Source organism: Lingula anatina, chromosome 1, assembly GCF_051362555.1.
Source record: "Lingula anatina isolate TDL-2025a chromosome 1, LinAna3.0, whole genome shotgun sequence".
Classification (NCBI taxonomy): domain Eukaryota; kingdom Metazoa; phylum Brachiopoda; class Lingulata; order Lingulida; family Lingulidae; genus Lingula; species Lingula anatina.
The window spans coordinates 67,343,157-67,363,036 of NC_141767.1; the positions used below are offsets into that span (position 1 = coordinate 67,343,157).

A 19,880-nucleotide genomic window follows, 5' to 3' on the forward strand; every position below is an offset into this window, starting at 1 on the left:
CTTCTCATATATATACTGGGGTATTTACCTGTTTGCAAAAATGCCATTGCTTCTAGAGATAATATGCACCATACCACAATATTATTATCCTTCATTAATTATCTTTATGCGCATGATGATTATCATCAATTTCAGGTTCACGCATCTTTTCAGCTATTTTTGATTACATGGTATACTGTTCTTGAGCTCCACAAAGCATTAAACTGACTAGAAAATAAGTTGCGCAACTTTTGTACAGCTTTGTCATGCTGTAAAAGTATTCTTATGCAACAATGTTACATTGATTGTCAAATTTACATAGGAAACAACTTAAAGCTTCTGTCACCCCCCCCCCCCCCCCCCCCCCCCAGCAATAAAAATCAATCAGCAAAAAATGACTACAGCATATTCATAGATTGCTGAAGCATACGAATGTAATATATGTACAATTTCATAATGACAGATGGCTTTGGTTTACATTATAAAAGAAAGTATCATTACATTTACCCTTTAAAAATGAAACTAATGGTATTTCTAAAAGCATAAAATTATGTTTTTTGTTTATTTTTTAAAGGAAAATTATGATTAAAAGCCATTTCCTCCTTTTCATTCTATACACAGGATGCATGAACACTACAGTATGTTGATACTATGTACATCTCAAACAAGTAACTACAGCTTTCATGTTTACGACACTCAATGAAAAAATACAACTTTAGTCATCTGTTCTTTCCCTTTAAGTGATAACTAAAGATCTCATATGAGCCAGATTTTCTGTGATTCCAGATTTCAGGTCTCTCATTTTTTGTTCTAGTTCTTCCTGTCTGGCCGCACGCTGCCGCCTGGCAACATCCTGGGCTTGTTTTCTTTGTAAAGCAACAGCATCTGCATATTCTTCATATTGTAGACGGCGCTGTGTTTCATTCCACCTAGCTTGTGCACGTTGATTTTTTAATTCCTGAAGAGAATAAACAGTCACGTCAATGTTTATAATGTTTATTACATATTCTTTAATTAGTGCTGCTTTGCAGAATTTTTACCACAATTTTCTTTGTAATTTTCAGGCAGAATCACTTATCATTTTAAATACTCTCATCTAAATCTCATGTAAAACAATGATAAAAATTAACAGAATGAAATTATAACAATGAAAGTGCAACCTTCATTCTACATCATGTTTGACAAGTAAACAACTGTGTTAACTTTGTTCACAGCAAATATCAATAGCCAAATGAATTATGCAACAGTGTAGTAAGGTTTTAATAAAGTAAAACATAAAAAACACCTAAACTTGCAAGGTAAGGTTGACAAAAATATATTTGCATGCACAATAAAGAAGGGTAAAATTCAAGAATGACCGACACCAAAGGAAAATGCATCACAAGGAAGTCAGAAAACATATTTCTCATGGGAAAGGAACAAGCAATAAAAATGATTGGAAAGGAATTATACCCCAGAGACCAACACCAAGCCAAGCATATCTGTCAATAATCTATACCTACCTGTAGATTTGATGTACACTACCTATGGATTCTATCTACCATAATCACTGATAAGGAAAGAGAAGAAGGGAACTGAACTATATGTATATTTTTAATGAATTTTAAGCAACAGAGTATACATACATGCATTTAATACATACAGGTATAAATACACATATGTATTTCTTTGGGTTCAGTTGAGTAAACGTAGAAATATATGTCATGCATGCATGCATGCTATTCTCTGTTGATCTATCCTTGTATATTTTAGAAATTTCTGATGAGGAGGGTGTATATTATAGTATATACACAGACAGGAATTTCAATAATAACCATTAAAAAAAGAGAAGAAAACCATTAACTACACCTATCTAGCACAATTGTAAAAAACTAAAATGTTTAGATTTTTATATATATGCATCCCTACAAGTACATGTATTCTTACCACATAATCACTCCACTCCAAGTATGCACTTCCTAAATGAATGAAATTTTAGCTGTGTAAAACTGATTCTCAAAAATATGAACATACTGCATGGTAAGGTTTTGGCTGTTGTATCTGTGTTGATGATATCTTGTTTTATCAATACCACTTGTGCATTGGTATAAACAAACCTCTGAGTTAAACTTTGCCCATTTATAAACACCTTAAAATAACATACCTGTCTTCGCTCTAGTGTTTGCTGCATAGCACGCTCTCGATCCTGCATAACTGCTTCACGTTGCATCTGTCGTTGTCTCATGGCTTCTATCCTCCGTTGTTCCACCTCTGACTCTCTCATTGCACAGGCATCCATCTTCCTGCGAATTTCATCCCCAATCTGCTTTTTGGCATCTCTAGTTCTCTCAACTTGCATTTGGGCCTGGCGTTGACGGTGCCTCTCATTTTCCATGTGTGCCTTTAGATTTTGTCTGTAGCTGTCGTGGGAAGGAGGATGCATTCCACTTCTGTGGGGAGCAGTTTTCTCCCAGGAATGGTTCTTATCCATGATTCTCTTTGCTCTAAAACAAAAAACACACAAATATTGAAATTAATGCATTATTTAGCACTATATCACCAATATAATAAGTCATAGGTGGGAAATATTAATTCTCACCCTTACCAGTACGCGAAAAAATCAATAGTGAAAAAGATATCTTAAAACTGTGAAGAAGAATATATAAACTGTCATGAACAACAATTTTTACCTGAAATCTCTCCCTTGATGGTCTTTGTGAGGAGTCTTTTCTTTACTAGGAGGATGTGGCTGTTTGGTGCTCTCCTGGAAAAGGTCTCTGTCGTATTTGACACTATGGTTCACGGGTTTATACATAGTATCTGACCACTCCACTGAAATAATTGCTATACATTAAAATGTGTTCACTAATGTGATGGGTGAGACATATCAACCAAACAGATTCGCCTTCTCCAAAGAACTAAATCTTCTATTGATAAGTGAAAGTATATGTGTCTAAATGAAACAATTTAGAGTGAAAGTCTACATGATATTTTTTTATGCAATTACAGATATGCTCATATACTTTTAAATATTAAACTTAAAGTTTAAAAGCAATTGTCAGACATAAAAAGATTCTATTTACATACCATAGCCATTAGGTCCAATTGTTGGCTCTCTGCATTCCAAGGGAAGGGGTGTGGCACTTTCATTGTAAGGCCCTGGGGTGGGAGGGCCTATCAAGGCAGGACTTGGTTCATTGTTCCAATACTTCCATGGTGGCCTGCTCTCCACTGGGATTGTTTTCCTTGTTCCAAAATTTGGGGATTTTGATCTGCGGGTTTGTGTCACTTTATCTTCAGTATCAGAAAGGGCCCCATCTGATCCAAAACTGTACCTTCGCCTCCTTCGTGTGTAACCACCGGGATCTGATCCCGTCCAAGTTCCAACACCACTGTCAAGGTCTATCTCTTCTTCCCAATCACTTTCATCTTCAAATGTCACTGACCTCCTCCTGGGAAATGTGTCCATGGGCACATCATCCATGTCCTCAAATGACACAGATCTCCTCCTCAGAGAGGCCTCTTTCTGCATTTGCTTCCTTCTCAACAATCGCTCCCTTTCTTGTCTGATCTTTACGGCCTGTCGGTTTCGGCGCTCCCTGTTTATCTGACGCTCATCCTCATCATCCATCTTGTGTTCCATGATCTGTGACATTACTTTCTGGTTGAGTTGCTCTTTTGTTAACCCAGTTCCAGGAATAAGCTTATTCATCTCTTCACTTTTTACTGCGCTGGGAGGTTTCTCCATGTGTTTGTGGTGTACTGGGTAGATAGGGACATAAGAGGGGTGGTGATACAGGCCTCGGTCAATCATGACAGGGGTATGCACCCTATCTACATACACTGGTGCTGGCAACTCATACTCGTCAGGATCTGCATCTGGTCCTGATGTAGGGTAACCTGGGAGGTTATCAAGGGGATACCTGTCTTGGGCCTCGAGGGTTTTTCTTGCTTTGGGTGGCATTTGAAGTTCAAACTTTATTCTCTCATATAGGCCATCAGGGATCCATACTGCCATGCCAGGATGGACTTGCTCCGTTCTGCCATTGAAGAAATTCACTGTGATCGACTCATCCTTTGCAGTGCCTGTTTAAATGAATAAAGGAAATGAATTTTAATTTAACTAAATATTTAAAAAATTTTAATTAAAAAATTTTAATTTAAAAATTCCAGCACCAAAAGTATTCATGAATTATTGCATTAAATTAATTTATTAAAAAATTTTAATTAAAAAATTCCACCACTGGAAGTATTGCATTATATTAATTGTTCCTGAACCAAATACATCAAAAATAACATCTGAAGTGTTTGCAAAAAGAACAGGTGTGTCTGGATAGTCCAGAGTTTCATTGTAACATTTTCATCAGTTTTTTAATAAAATGGTTTTGTTGGGTCAAAGGTTCTAAAGTTAACATTCGGACCAGTGAACCTTTGGATTATTAAACCTCTAGACTACTGTCATGCACCAAAAAAGAACATGCTTAAATTTCTAAAATATCAAAAACCTACCCTCAGCAAATCTTTTCTCACATCCATCAATTACAATTCCTGGGCCAAATTTCTCTCCTTCATGCTGCCAGGGTGCTAGAACATGATCTTCAGTCACAATGGAATGCCGCAGTGCATCAGCATATGAGATGATATCATAAATGTGAGTTTCCTGGTAAACAGTATCTTTGAATTTCCCTCTTTTGCAGGGTCCAAACTCTACCAGGAATTTGTCTGCCATAACCTGAATATATTACAATAGGGTCAAAGTTTTATGACAAAAGTTGATTGTCTTATTTTAAATCAAGGCAGTTTAAAATATCAGATTAATATCACATTATTCTAATATCAACAAATAAACATCTAGACTGTGACATCCAGTTTAATAACACACAATAATTATACATGTATGAACCCATCTTAAGGAAAATTTGTATAATAGATAATCAACCTACCTGGCTCTTGACAGTGCCCATGTAATACAGCCCATCCTCTGTTCTCCTGGCCAGTACTCTGTTTCCTATCAGCAAAGCACCTGCTGCTGGTGACAGGGCCACTGGATTGGATGGATCTAACTCTTGTAATTGCTTCTGTTCCTTGAGCCAGCTATGGGCGGGTCTGTAACGGGACCACATCTGGTATCTTGGGCGAGGGATGTGGTACACAGCATCTTTAGTAACAACGACCCTTGGTGCAGGGATAGGATCCACAATGGCTGTGTCTCCTGCTACAACCACACTTGGCTGCAACCCCGGAGATAAGTACACTGTGGAGGAAGGGGGTGCTGCCAGTGTCGTGGTCAGAGAACAGAATTTTTCATTGGGATATAAAACTCCCTCTGTTGATTTGATAATTCTAGCTGCGGCTCGTTCTGATTCAAAAATGTGTGTAACTTTTTCCACACACCCGTGTTGTGTTATAGTAACTATATCGAATGAACCATACGTCTCACGAGACAGATCTTTCAGGAATTCTGTTGCAGCACTATCAGCCTCGTTACCGTACATGAGATAAATGCAGTGTACTGGTCTGCTTTGACTGGCATAAGAAACATGGTCAAGAATGTCACTGGGGTGCTGATCAGGCAGACCATCTGTAACTAGATATACTGCCTCACAGCCTTGATCACTGAAAGCAGTCAGTAAGGCGTCCTGAGTGTTCGTCCCTGTTTTGGCACTAAGTTTCTTTATCCATGCTGCTGCAAATTTAACAGTCTGTGGGCTGCATTTCACCATCTTGTCAGCCCACTGTGTGACCTCAGAGTTGAATTCTATGATATTAAACATAGTGTCCTCCCTCTCATGGGCTCGTTTCACTAACTTCTCAATCAGCTGGTCTTTAACCACTTCCAGTGACATGTACATGCTGCCTGATGTGTCGATGAGGAAAGTGACATTCTTCTCGGGCACATCCCTGAACATGGTGGGGGGCTCCAGGGCAGCAACCTCTCCAACAATTGGATATGCTGTCATCTTGGAAGTGTATCTTTGGTGGCTTGGTCTACTGTTATGTTTTACTGTTTGTCTTTTGGAGTAGAATCTGTACAGTGTATAAAAGCCTGCAAATAACAATTAATACCAAATAATTAAAAAGATATGCCATTATGATAAACACATTTTGCACTATGCTCTCTTTTAAATCACAGTCAAAATAGTTATAACATAGGCAAGCACCTGTGACTTCTCTTCAATCTACCATAAAGCGACATACAATATATTTCTAAAATACACGTGTTTTAACAGTGCACTCGTAGTACCAATTAATATTACTAGTAATACCCGGTATAGCCAGTATTAGAGATGTTTACTTCAACATTTGATCTTTGTTAAGGTCATACAACACCAACATAAAATCTACTGTCGAGCAGATCTATGTAAACGTTAATCACGGCAACATTAATCAAAGTTGATTTTAATCAAATTCTCCAGCGCACTTTTTAAAATACGCTTATAGAACAAACTACAAATGTTAATAACTTATTATGACAATCAAATTGCACCATATATTCTTACCTAACGAATGTGTATAAAATGTGCTGTCGATTTTCTTTTCTGCCTATTGGTGCATTGTTATATTATAGTGTTGAGTGTTATTTCTCTTCCCCCAACAACATCATGTTTATTGTTGCCAAGGCCGAGTCAATACGTTCCACTCTACTCAGCGAAAGTGACGCCACCTATCGTACTTCTCAAGCCCTCCATCTTTCGTCCCAAATAACTTGCAATTTTAGATACTTTGAGGCGTCCCACTCACCATGTCGTCTCGTCTATTGCAAGCAGTAAAAGTAAGTAAGCTGTATTTTGCTGCAAGAAACACATAAAGCATTTCTGAATCTGTAAACTCGTAAATATGATTGCAAATGCCTTTGCTTGCACAATGTCAATCGCCCATGCCATGGCCGAGTAAAAATCTTAATTTGAAAATAATTTATACATATATATATTAATATAACGGCTTGTAAGGGTTATGTTTTGCTTAACCGGCGAAAGAAGTTATAATATTAGATTTTTATTGTCACATAATCTAAGACGTAAATGTCTGTAAACCGTCATATGTTGTCAATAAATTGGCACTTTTGCATCCACCTTCCCACCCTATAACTCTTTAATTTTCAGTATATTTTAAATATTAAGTGATGTTTTGACTTTGAGCAGTGTGTCCGCTCTTCAAATTTATTAGTTAGCGGCGCAGTGTATGACTTAGGGAGGTGACGGGTAACGTTTCACAGCTCTCACATTTTGGTGGATGTGCTTGCTGGATGCACCTTCATCTTTCATGTGTAAAGCACATACCACAGATGGTAAATAGGAGTCCTAACTCATGAATTTCTGTGCCATCTCACGTGTTGCCATAATCATGAATCCAGAATTTTGTTTGAAGCTGTCAGTTTTTTCCACCCACCTTCACATGTCCACACTGTCATGGATCCAAGAATTTTTACACCTTGTAGTCATAGATTTGTGAAGGTAGTTTTACTGGTAATTTTTACAAAAGTCAAATTTTATTTGGTACTTTCAATTTCTAAATTTTCAGGTATGCAGGCCCTGTTTGACTAGGCACCTCTTGCAACAGACACAAAGAAGACATATGTCTGGTCTAGAGAAAGTGACTCGTATTATAAAGAGATCCCTAGGAAACGAATCAGTGTATGTATCTTTATTTGACACTTTGTCATCAATTTTCTTGAGTGTGACTTGTGAAGCTTTTTTTGCTAATGGCATGAATTGGATTTTTTTTTTTTGTGGTAGTCTGAAACCATTGCATTAAGGCAAGAAGAACATTTAATTTAGAACCATCAAAATTTTCCAGTTTCAATATAGAACTATAAGTAGAAGGATCTTTTGTCATCTGTTGAAATTGTGAATTTATCACCATCTGTGGTAAGGTGGAGCATTTTTTTTTTGGTACCAAAAGTGATCTATTAGTCCAGATATTTATCATAAGACTAAGGTTCATTTCAAATGAACTCTGTGGGGACTCCTGCTGAAGGCAATTAAATTAACAGAACCTGGTGTTGAGTACAGGAAAGTTAGTGATTACTCACAATTGCAAACAAGAGGAGGCATGTTAATCTGATTGCATTCAACAAGAGTCCTCACAGATTTGGATCGATCTACGCAGAAAGTTAGTCTCCTTCACTTGGGAATGAGCCTTAAGATTACAGATCCTTGATACTATAATATAATATCCATTATAAGCAGGTGGAGCAGGTTGGATTGGATGGAACTTGAAACATGCCAATTTGAATAACACTAAATCTTTGGTCTGAAATTGAATGAGTATCTGTTTGCCAAATTGAATCTTCTTCTTGTGAAATTTTTTGTTTTGATTAATTTTTTTGCTGTTTTTTTATTTTAGATATTACAGAGATGGTGACTGCTATGATAAGGAGTATGTAGAGATACCATACAATGTAAAATTTGGCGTCTTGACGTTTTTATCATGCTTATTCTTTTACTTCTACTACCATCCTATGATAGAAAAAGTTGACAGGGTAAGTATTCATAAGTGTAAAAAATCTTTACATAATTTAGACCATATTGACATATGGAGTCTTTCCGTTTACCTGGATTAATTCATTGGTTGTATAAGGGAGGTTAAATCATCAACTTGAATTACATGAAACTTATCACTTATGATACCATTAATCAACACATAAATGTAATGAATCTTTTTTTTCCTTTTTCTTATTTTAGCCACATTATCATGGTCCTAATTTGCATGAATTTACCGATGAGGAACTTGGAATCCCACCAGATGATGAGTGAATGAATAAAATGTAATAAAATATGACAGCAGAACATTCACTGTAAAAATTTGACCTTTTATGGTTATCGCACTGAGTGTTCAATAATATGGATTACTTGCGAGAAAAAAAGTTGTTTGATGATTCATGCAAAATAAATATTTATTCAGTTTTTAGAAAGTGTTTTTTTTTTCTTACAGAAATAGTTAAATGAATAATTGTATAAATGTACAATAAAAAAAAAACAAAAACATAGTAAAGCATTTTGTAAAGTTAAAGTTTTGATTAAAGCCATTATATAAGCAAGCTGGATGCCCAGATAAAATTGTTTCTGTTAGTTGTGTTTAAGTATTTCCAAGACGTGCCATTGATTCCATTCATTGAAGAGAACCTCTTTACGTATTTTAAAATTTGTACAATCAAAGCTTTCCTCCTCTCACGGCAATAGGTAAACTAGTTGATTAAAAATTTCAGTAATATATAATATTAAATGACAATGACTAATCAATTTCACATTTGGCAGATGCCTTTTTGGGTGTATTTCAGTCTTTATTTTTTTTATTCCACACCTTGACTAGCTGGTGTTATGCTTTTCAGAAACAGAGCACTGGTCTTTTCATGACACTTAAAAATTTCATCAATTATTTGGCTCAAATTATGGGATACCATGAGTCTATGGGGTGGTGCCTGATGATGACTGGAAGCTGAATGTCATTTGTCAAATTAACTGGTTTTGCAAACATCAAGCACTGATGCATTTGAGTACTTGGTTTGTGTTCTAAGATGGGTGCAGTGGCCCAGAAGTCTTGGCTTGCTGAGAACTCATTTTTCATGGAAGGAAAATGTCTCCCAAAAGGGAAGTTATGGAAGTTAACGCACATACATTGGACTATACTTTTTGTGACATGAAGTGTTTTTTCTAGCAATTGTTATGTTGCCTTTTTGCTGGTCCTCCACAAAAGTCATAATTTCCATAATTGTCTCAATATCGTGACGTCTGCCCTGGACCTCCATAGTTTGGGCATGTGGGCATGCCTTCATATGGGCCTTCAGACCTGCAGCAAAGGAAAAACTCTTATGGCACCTTGGCTCTCCTGGACACTTCCACTTGATGGGCATTTTCTTCAAAATGTTCCCTTTTCACAATGATTTACAGATCTAATTCCCAGATGTTGTCAATGTGCAACCTGATGGGAGTAAAAGGCTCCCCAGTGGAATTTTTAACAAGTTTTTAAATGTCACCAGTCTGGGGTGAACTTGTGGATGTAGCTGGTGCATAGGCAATGTCCCAGTGCTTGGTGTATTCTCTTGGACTGTAGTCTGCTTATGGTTTCTTGTGTGCAAACAAAAGAGCAGCAAATGGGTGGTCTACACTATAGATTCCAGTGCACTCCCACTCTGGAAAAAGAAATTGGCCAAATGAGACGTGCATGCTGTGACCCAATCCTTAAATTACATCACTCATTGAATAATTCATTAAATACTTGAGAACGCAACTATTTGATTATATGCTATTGCTTAACTTTCCTTTGGTGAAGTTAGTTAAAGAAATCAATATTGATTTATTGAATTGAAAGAGTGTTATCTTGGTTAGTCATTTTCAGGGGCGGATCCAGAGATATTTTCTGACAGTCTTCCAAATTATATTTGCTAATCCATCCTCAATTTTTGACTGTCTTCCGACAGAAAAAACTAGATACCCGTCAATGTAAACTTGAAAATCTGACCGTCTTCCGGAAGGCTCAGAAGTCGGTCTCAATCCGCCCCTGATTTTTGATGGTTGCAGTGTGCAAAGTGACTTGGTTTTACCTTCATGTGCTTTGTCTATTACAATATTAAAAACCCAACAATATCCCTCTTATTATTCTTTATGATGAATAGTTGAAAATGGCTAAATTAGCCCAGCTACAATTTAGGCTGCATCTTTAAATGATTAAAGGCATCAGATATGGAAAGATTTTTGAGAATCTTGAGATCCATTATACAATGATCCATATCAGAACTGCTGTTCATCACACATTGACTTAGTTGCATTTCTTCATTTAAAAAAACTCGGGACAGTCGCTTCTCAAAAGCTCTGGAGTGAGAAAAATGTGTATGTCTAAAGATTTCTGTGTTATAAAGGAAGTTATACGTAACAGAAATTTAAAATGAGATTTTCCCTGTCACTTTTCAGTCCCCTGTGTCAGGTGACCTCTAGTACTACTGAATGAAGTGTTTTAAACATTTTTTTCAAAATTTAGATTATTTTTAAGGTAATCTGTCCAACTTACCTTTCCTAAGTGTAGTTTATGTCCTTGTGACAATTTACCCAAATTGCTTTAAACATTTAAATGCAGTAATTAATTTTTTTAGTCTTTTTAGAGTCACGCTACCGAGATATTTACAAAACTTACCATAAGGTTCTGCTGTATTTGTCTCTATGCTGTTGTTGTGAACATAGCAGAAGCCTGGCTATTTATAGACCATTCACAAAAGTTAATCTAACCCCAAATTACTCACATTAGGTACACCTTGTTTGTTCTTCTTTCAACAGTTATTGCTGCCAAGTAATCCCTATCAAAATGCCTTTCTTTCTGAACAACTGGCAGCACAGGAAAGTCGTTGCTAATGGCCTATGATAGCAAGGTGGATAAATTGATTTTTGTTTCTTTGTAGACTTAGGATTCTATAACTACACGGAAAAGTACATGCCTTGCTCTCTTATTGATCTTGAAGTGTGTCCCTTTTTGTCTGTCAAACCATGGCACAGGTGTAAATAAAGAATGTTTATAAAGCAAACACAAGGCTGGCATTTGAATTTGTCTGGGTGTCACGGGGCTATGTCAGCACTGAAAGTTTTCTATTTGTAAATGCCAGACACATTGCTATGCTATTTTCATATGAAAATTAGGTTAATGCCAGTTGATTTCTGTATTTGACAAAACTTGGGTGTTGTTGATTCCAAACTACATAAATTTAAGAATTAAAATTTGAATACAACAAATAGTTGTTTCTGCAATTAAAATACCCCCTCCCATTAGAAGTACAATATTTTAATGAGTGTTTGTGAATGAGGCTGTTTTTTAGTTAAACTTCCCTATTTTTTTTTTAGGTAATCAATAATCTGAAAAACAACTTCAATTTTCCAATCAACCTTTGGCATTTACAAGTGAAAATGAAAGGAATGTGTGTAAATAACAATTGTTTAAGCCCAGAGAAAAAACTTTTTTTTACACACATTCAGTTTTTAAAGTCATTTTTATATACGTACACTGAAGTTATCTGTATTTATGCCTCTGTAATTTTCTCCCGTTTTTCATTACATCAGATTTTTTGCAAGCATAAAATTTTTATTTTGATGCCTATAGCAAAAAGTACTTATCAAAATTTTTCTTATAAAAAGAACCTTATTTACTGAAAAAGTTTCCAAATCATTTAACTTTCACGCATTTTATTTGAATTCAGCAGTTGAAATTGTATGTAAATTGCACTACAGCCACCAAAAAGGTTTCCTTGTTTTGTAACAGATTCATTGAATAAAATTAGACCAAAATCTTGTATTATGACTCAGGGGTGTAAGCTTCTTTCTTTGAGAGTAACCACAAATATCCATAAAAGAGAATCAAATCAATCCAATCAGGGAAGAATAAAAACAGATCAGCAAACTGCAGGCTTACCTCATAAATATCTATCATAGTTTTACTTCAAAAGACCAACATGGAAATATGTATAAAATAAGATAAAAAGCAGTGTATAATATTCATATTTTTACCCCAGGAGTGCTGCAGTACCAGCTGCTGCACTCTGGGCTGTATAGCTGTATGATACAAAAACTTCTTACAACTCTAAACAGCCAATGAAATATATTGTGATGTTCTTTTCTATTTGTATGCCTCATTCATTCAGTGCTTAAGAGCTGTCTAGTACACTGTAATGGGTTTGAGAAAAACAAAGTCAATATAATCTTCTACTTAAATTGCACAGGAAGCTATCTGTGACTTGGATACAATCATTATCTGTTCTCTTTCTTTGCAGACTTCTGCTGTGGCTTTTGTCCTGTGCATATAGGTTTATGTCTGGTTAGATGGTGTTTTTGTGCAAATTGCCGTCCACAAAGATCACACTGAAAATCTTTAATTCCTGTATGAACCAACATATGTTTTTTGAGATTCTGCAGTTTAAAGAACTGTTTGTTGCATGTCAAGCAATTGAACACTCTTTCTTTGGTATGGACATATTCATGAGTCTTGAGATCGGAAGACCTGGCAAACATTTTGCTGCAGTAGGAGCACTTCAGCTTCCTCTCCCCTGTGTGGGTGATCAAGTGGGACGTAAGGTGAGCCTTCTGACGGAATGTGCGATCGCAATGAGGACAGCTGAATTTCTTTTCACCTGCAACAAGTTAATGATGGTAGATATAACTGGGCTAGTGCTCCTCATGTCAAAATGCACTTAGATCCTTCAATTTTACATGTGGGAGTCGCCAAAACACATACACAGATCCATTCTGAGCATCATTTGGACCAAATAAGGCATTTAGCATGTACAAATTTATCCACACATACCCTGTACTATATCTACTTTACACTTATCTAACAGCACAAATAAGCATTAAATGTCCAAAACTAACAAAATAGTCTGTAAAGTGAACACACTCACCTGTGTGAATGGACCTGTGCATCCGGAGATTACTGGCATCAGCAAACTGTTTATGGCACACCCTGCACTGGTGGGGCTTCAGTCCCATGTGGATCAACATGTGGGTGTCCAACTTAAACCTGTTGGGAAACCCTAGGAAAAAGTTTTCGACAATACAACATGAAGATCAGCATGAACTATATGTAAAATATAAAATAGACAGAATTTGTATGCACTATTCAGGATTCATTGAAATCAAGTGGAAATTATTGCACAATGTATTATAGTTGCATTGATGATGAAAGAGAGCTGTATCTGGATCTGTTTTGTACAAAGACCAATTATTGGTTTGACAGAAGGTTATTTATAACCAAAATACTCCTCTACCTTTTGAACACACTTGGCATTTATGTTTCTTGGAGAAAGAGTCAGCATGAATGTATTTGATGTGTTGAGCAAGAGCCTTACTGTCCACCAGCTGTTTATTGCAAATATCACAGAGAAAAGCACCTTCTGGGGAAAGAGTAACACCTAGAGAAGAAAAGGAATTTGATCATGCATTCAAATCAATGTTGAAAATATCTAAAGAAACAAACCAACTGAATCGACCAAAGAGGCACATGACAGTGTTTTCTAGGTTAATGCAATTTCTCACACATAAGGCTCTAAAACAAAAGTTCCACCTTATACTAATTGCTTCGATTTTTTTCATAACTTCAACCAAGTCTTTAAAAAAAAAAAAAAACATTCACAATTAGGAGGGAAAAGTCATCAATTTACGGCCAATATTACTTTATCATTTTTCCTTGAAATTACCTAATTCTTTACAATATTCCCTGGAATACCAAAACGCAAGTTCCGAGCCAGGCTGGATATCTTTGCATGTAACAAAGAAAATGCTCTCTCCCTCCTGGTAAGCTGTGAGGTTCTGATCACTATTTGTCTTGGCTCTCTTCAAGAACATTGTCCAGTTACTGACATCTTCATCAGTACACATCAATATATTGCACTCCTCAGCACAATGGATCTGGAAGAGAATATCGTGATAGAGTAAAATGTTACAGTCTATACTATGCCAGTGAACAGCACTACCCTTCAAGCAAATGTTTACATGATGACACCCTTCAGGCAAAGAGACACAGGTTGTGAAAGTGTTCTGAATTTTCAATGAAACTGTAAGATCTGCATAAACAATGGAGCTATTTAGAGTAAATTTCATACAATGTGAAAAACATTGTGATCATAAAATCTTTCCTCTACAATACTACTGGCAATACTCAGCTTCAAAATTATATACTACTTATTTTGTTCAAAAACTCACCTTCCAAAAAAATGGAGGGCTCAAATCTGCATCTTCTGAGAAATTTGAAAGAGGTGCCAAGTTTCCTACTACAGGTCCGAACTTTGTTTTCTTGGGGATCAATTCTGAAGACCACACACCTGTGTAAAAAGTGTTTTTAAATTATCTTTATGGTAAAAGTATTTTGTAAGATATAACATATACATTGCATAAAGCATGAACAAAAAACAAAAAATAATGACAAATTTCTCAAATGAATTCAACAAAAGTTACTCATTGTAGGGCTATACACCTATGCTTTAAATTAAGCAAATAGCACTATAAAAATACATTAGTTAAAAAAATAGTTGTAAGTTATTCCTTTAATTGCTTTCAAGAACATTATCCAGTTACTGTTATATATACATGTTATATATATATATATATATATATATATATATATATATATATATATATGCATTTAGCAACCCCTCAGTATATATCCCTTACATGGTTAGAAAATAACTAACTGTATCTTAGGATTATACTTTATGGGACAGGTGTTTGTATGTATGTGTGTGTTCTACATCAGTCAATATAGTCTCACATCTTCTAGGATCCTTGCCAAGAAACCCCAAATAAAAAAGGCACAAACAAAGTATTCTTGCAAGTTCGAAATATTTCTATTCCCTACCACTTCTGAAAATAAATCAGTCACTTTAGGGTTAAAATAAAGAAGGATTCCCAGCATATGAGCAAATGTTTAAAGTCGACGGCATGACATTACAGAAGACTTACCTAAATCAAAGTGTATTCTACTATTTTGATCAAACTGTATCCTACTGCTTTGTAAAGATAGCTGGGCTGGCAAGGAGGCTCTGGCTCTGGATAAAACGGGTGTATCAAGCACATGAATGTATTCCCCACCATGCTTAGAGCAAGAAGACTCATAGGTACAGTTACATTCAACACAATCTGAAAAATAAATCATAAAATTAGTATGTTTATGCTCAGTATTTAGGCAAGGAATAAAACGTACTTTCAGATTTTAATTCTACCATTCGTTCTAAATGAGTACATATTCTAAATATTCAATATTTATCCTTTTGTAAATGATGTTACAGTTAAATATTAGGTCACATTAGACTATTTTTATGGTCCAATCAAATGCACTGCAAATGTATAAAATATATACACATTATATTCCTGTGACCAAGACTGACTGAAAACAGTGTAATACTAACAAAATGTTTGCAGAGATTGTACAGTCTGTTCATTGCTATCCTCCTCTATGAGACCATGTTTTCTTCCCTCAGTGGCATGGTGTGCAGAGTCTGCCAGGGAGGTGTCTTGGGACTGAATGATATATTCTAACACTGAAAATAAGAACAGAACAACATAACATCCCCTAGGTCTTTCCTCACACTAAAACACATAACAAATAAATCAGCCAACTTTAAATTCAGAATTGCAGAAAAAAAATCAATAACAAGCATTACTAAATCGGATGCATATAGCAATATCTGGATATTCCAATGAAGAAAAAAAAAAGGTTAAAACTGCCATACCTTGCATTGTAGGACTTAGTAGATGTGTATTCTGATTTTCTTTATCAGAAGCTTGTATAGCACCAGTGGCTATGGTTAGAGCCATTGAGACTGGTAAATCACCATGGGAAAGCACATGAGCTCTTTTCTCTGTAGTCTCTCCTACTATGTGGTTTTCTTCATGTAACTGAAATTTTGTTACGATAAACAACATGTATAAATTCTGTAGACATAAATGCTACTAGCACCTTGAGAGCAAAGACTACATTTGGGAACAAGATCAGTTGATATCAAAAACATTTTTGATCTTTGTTACATGGTGAAATAAGACAATATCACTGGGGCCGATATAAATACCTCATCGTGGTGGGATTCCTGGCTGTTTTCGTCCTGGCTGCCAATCAATGTCATGTGAACTATATCCAGAGAAGGTGTAATACTGGGCACTGGAGTCACGCAGGAGCTCAAAGAACCCATGCCTGAGGCTAAACTGATACTTGGGGTGATGTTTTTTATCTCTGGGGTTGGGGTTCTAGACGAGTCAGACTCTTGGGAACTTGCAACCTGTCCAACAGTATCTGACACCTGAACATGGTGTAAGTGGCTGTTTATATCAAAGTGCTGTATGGAAGAATGATGGACATCTGAGGCACTGGTCCCATTGCTGTCTGTGCCTGTGGTCTGAGGTAGGCATAGTTCCTGGGCAGTTGTATTGTGCTGGACATCTGGGCATGGCGTGCTAGTGTCCACTGTTGAAACCTGGCTGTGGTGTAGGCCAGTGTGAGGAAAGTGAGCAAACTGGGGATTGAACTGATGCAGAGCACTTGGGACACTTGCAAGGTGAGTGCTGGACAAACTGCTGGGAACTGATGACACATGAATGTCCACAGTTGTCACCTGGCTTGAGGTCACCCCAGGTGAGGTGCATGATGTCATAGCAGGCATGCTGTGAGACACACGAGGCCCAGCTTGTGATAAGGAAGTTATAGGAGGCACTCCTATTCCATGGCCTAACAACCTGCTCAATAAAGCTGGAATGTGCTCGGGGGCATATCCAGATGGGCCAGTATTTATCCCCGTTGTGGAAGAGGAACTCAGGCCAGGGGCAGCATTAAATACTGGGATCTGCCCTATAGATGTGATCAAGATGTCCTGAGCATGGCCGCCTCCTATGGACATGGGCAGGGACATGGGCAGTGACACTGGCATCCTTCCTGAGGTTTCTGATAAATGATGTGGAAGACTTGGAGCAGATGAACTTCCCTGGAGATGACTGGGTCCAGACTGCATGGAGGGGGCTCTGATGGGAATAGGGATTGCCAGAGGTCCTGTAATTCATGTAAAGAAAATAAGTAATAAATCACATGTAAAACAGGTCTTCTTGATTTCTTTCATACCACTTGTACTTAACACAGTTATTATTTGATACACCATCTCTCTCCTATTTCCCCATTACAGTGGAAACCCTATTCTTTATCCAGTATAGATTTGAGCATATCTCACAAAACATAACATTACATAACATAACTCTTTGATCAAAAATGCTAGCATTTTACCTGGAAAAGGAAGTCTGTTATGATCCATATGAAATGGGCGGTTTTCGTGCTGAAGAGGAAACAGTCGATCTTGAACTGAAAAACATAAAGCAAATTTAAACATTTTATAACAAAAGACATTTGGAACAAAAACCTACACTAATTCTTATGAATTTTGTTAGCTTCAGCAAGAAAGATTTCACAACTAGCTCATATCAAAGACAGTTCTGCTTCTTATTTACAATATCTACATTTTCTTTTACGTTTAAAAATTTTTCAAGTTTTCACACAATCAAAGTGTCAAGCAGAAGACTATATCTAATATATCAACTTTAAACCACATGGTAGAAAACTAGAACTGTCAAAATATTTTTTGTATTCACATAAATTTTTTAATTTCTTTGGTATGAATTACAAGGCACTATTTTACACAGAATAAGTGTTCTGTCTAAACTTCTTATCTATCAACCTAAAACTACATGTGAATGGTCAAAATATATTTAAATAATTTCCCTTGCTCCTTGGTATACCTTACCAGGAATGAGTGTCCTGTCTAGAAGTGACCTGTCCTGTATAAGTAGTGGCCTGTCTCCAAGAGGAAGAGACAGCAGGAAGGGTGCGGATGCCGGCAGAATATTGGGAAGTGATGACACTGTGGGAGTACCTGTGGAAAGATGTATATTAATGAATAAAAGTAAAAATAATTAATTTGAACACAACAGAAATAGCTGACAAGCTATGACACACTGAGATGATATAGTCATCATGTACAGCATATCATCTATTGTTATATCATAAATGCAACAATAGAAATACGAAATAAAATTGGTATTAAGCTTATAAGACTTCTGTGTTCTTTTCTAATGAAGAACTTTATCCATCTTTCTTTTCTGCTTCTAAAGGTATCATTTACTCATATCATCATATGGTAAAATTTTGCAACATTGCTGACATTAATCTATATAAACTCTGCTAGGCAGTAATAAAAACCTTGTGAAAGACAAACTTTCAAACATGAAATAAATACCAAGATTTTATAAAATACCCACCACTTGTTTGCAATAAGGATGACCCAGGAGGTGTACATGGGAGTGGGTCATGTCTTGTATGGGGTGGTCCTGATAACATAGGTGTTGGTGTCACATTCACTGTGTTCTGCACTGCAGAGGTTAACTGCTCTATGCTAATAGTGGACAGGGAGTCACTCATACTGCTTTTAGACTCCATTTTAAATTAACTGAAATTAAAACATGGTTCATATTTAACTTTCTACAAATTTACACTTTCTAATCATTTCTATTTCCTCAAGTAAATCCCAACCTGTTCAAAATATTAGATCCTAAAACTTTTAATTGTTAACATAACACATACTAATTTTCTGTCTTTGGCACTACTTATTTACTCATTATATATTCAATTTCAATATATTTAACTAAAGTAGTCTCCTGTTCAACTCTTTTTCTACATATACTATAAAGGGTGGGCTACATTTGTAACAAGGTTTCTTGTTAGTTTACAACAAATGGCACCATTGAAAACATGGATCAAGAAACTAGATTCAGGTGTAATTTTGTATGCACAATAGGGAAATTATTCCCTTGGTTGTGAGCAACAGTAGATAAATTTTATGGAAAGGTCCCAATCCAATAAGGTTGTGCTCCCAATCAGCTACACTCTATTTTTCCCCCATGTCCAATAATTTCTAGCACTGCAAACTCTTAATAGGAGTGCTAAAGTGCCATTTTTTGATCTTCATATTATTTTCTTAACATGTAACACGCGCTAAGTAAACAGCATTGCAATATACCGAATACGAGTGGCAGTTTCTGCTTATTTACATTTGCTGCACTGTTGACTTTCGCCTCGACTGAAAACATTGTATTCCGAAATGAAAGCAACCAGTCTATCGGTTCGTTTCATTTAACTTATGCAAAAAGTGCACTTTAAATATTAGCAGAGATAAAAATAATGAGGTGGAAGATAGTTGAATACCACTGGTGTATCTGCGATCTTCGCTACGTCAAGAACTTGACAAAAACATCAGCGGTGGCCCCAGCAGACTGCTTTCTGTCGTCCATAGCTCTCTAGGAATCATGGGAGTAAAAACCGTTTGTTTTCTTGTAAGAAAATTTCATCACAACTGCAACTAGAAGAACACAAATTTTACTAAAACGTTCAATATGAATGTTAATGCTTTTAAAAGAACG

General features: G+C 36.3%; 3 protein-coding genes and 1 long non-coding RNA gene across 7 annotated transcripts; 1 reads left to right on the forward strand and 3 right to left on the reverse strand.

Moving 5' to 3' along the window:
• Window positions 1-335: 335 nt before the first annotated feature.
• Window positions 336-6,596, reverse strand: LOC106156466 (uncharacterized). Of its 3 annotated transcripts, none has more exons than XM_013531725.2 (8): window positions 6,459-6,596; window positions 4,902-6,004; window positions 4,468-4,690; window positions 3,046-4,044; window positions 2,649-2,790; window positions 2,123-2,462; window positions 1,906-1,937; window positions 770-937 (listed from the first exon to the last, which is right to left on the reverse strand). In XM_013531725.2, exons 2-8 carry the CDS (start codon window positions 5,916-5,918, stop codon window positions 931-933), a joined length of 2,760 nt encoding a protein of 919 aa, XP_013387179.2. In that variant the 5' UTR covers window positions 5,919-6,004; window positions 6,459-6,596; the 3' UTR covers window positions 770-930. The 3 variants fall into 3 exon arrangements, with proteins under 3 accessions (XP_013387177.2, XP_013387179.2, XP_013387180.2); XM_013531726.2 differs by lacking the exon at window positions 1,906-1,937 and adding an exon at window positions 1,482-1,528 and having other exon boundaries at window positions 783-937; XM_013531723.2 differs by lacking the exon at window positions 1,906-1,937 and having other exon boundaries at window positions 336-937.
• Window positions 6,592-8,872, forward strand: LOC106156467 (uncharacterized). Its single transcript, XM_013531727.2, has 4 exons — window positions 6,592-6,730; window positions 7,480-7,592; window positions 8,305-8,440; window positions 8,643-8,872. Exons 1-4 carry the CDS (start codon window positions 6,701-6,703, stop codon window positions 8,712-8,714), a joined length of 351 nt encoding a protein of 116 aa, XP_013387181.1. The 5' UTR covers window positions 6,592-6,700; the 3' UTR covers window positions 8,715-8,872.
• LOC147764907 (uncharacterized) lies at window positions 8,837-11,082 on the reverse strand. Its single transcript, XR_015331375.1, has 2 exons — window positions 10,966-11,082; window positions 8,837-10,090 (listed from the first exon to the last, which is right to left on the reverse strand). It is a non-coding gene; the product is annotated as an uncharacterized LOC147764907 (long non-coding RNA).
• Window positions 11,083-12,108: 1,026 nt separating this feature from the next.
• LOC106156465 (uncharacterized) lies at window positions 12,109-19,823 on the reverse strand. 2 transcript variants are annotated; one of them, XM_013531722.3, is made up of 13 exons: window positions 19,666-19,823; window positions 18,723-18,910; window positions 18,209-18,337; window positions 17,695-17,769; window positions 16,496-17,466; window positions 16,160-16,325; window positions 15,836-15,967; window positions 15,390-15,566; window positions 14,634-14,752; window positions 14,129-14,339; window positions 13,700-13,843; window positions 13,334-13,465; window positions 12,109-13,066 (listed from the first exon to the last, which is right to left on the reverse strand). In XM_013531722.3, exons 2-13 carry the CDS (start codon window positions 18,898-18,900, stop codon window positions 12,687-12,689), a joined length of 2,814 nt encoding a protein of 937 aa, XP_013387176.2. In that variant the 5' UTR covers window positions 18,901-18,910; window positions 19,666-19,823; the 3' UTR covers window positions 12,109-12,686. The 2 variants fall into 2 exon arrangements, with proteins under 2 accessions (XP_013387176.2, XP_086853241.1); XM_086997115.1 differs by lacking the exon at window positions 19,666-19,823 and adding an exon at window positions 19,481-19,641.
• Window positions 19,824-19,880: the final 57 nt, after the last annotated feature.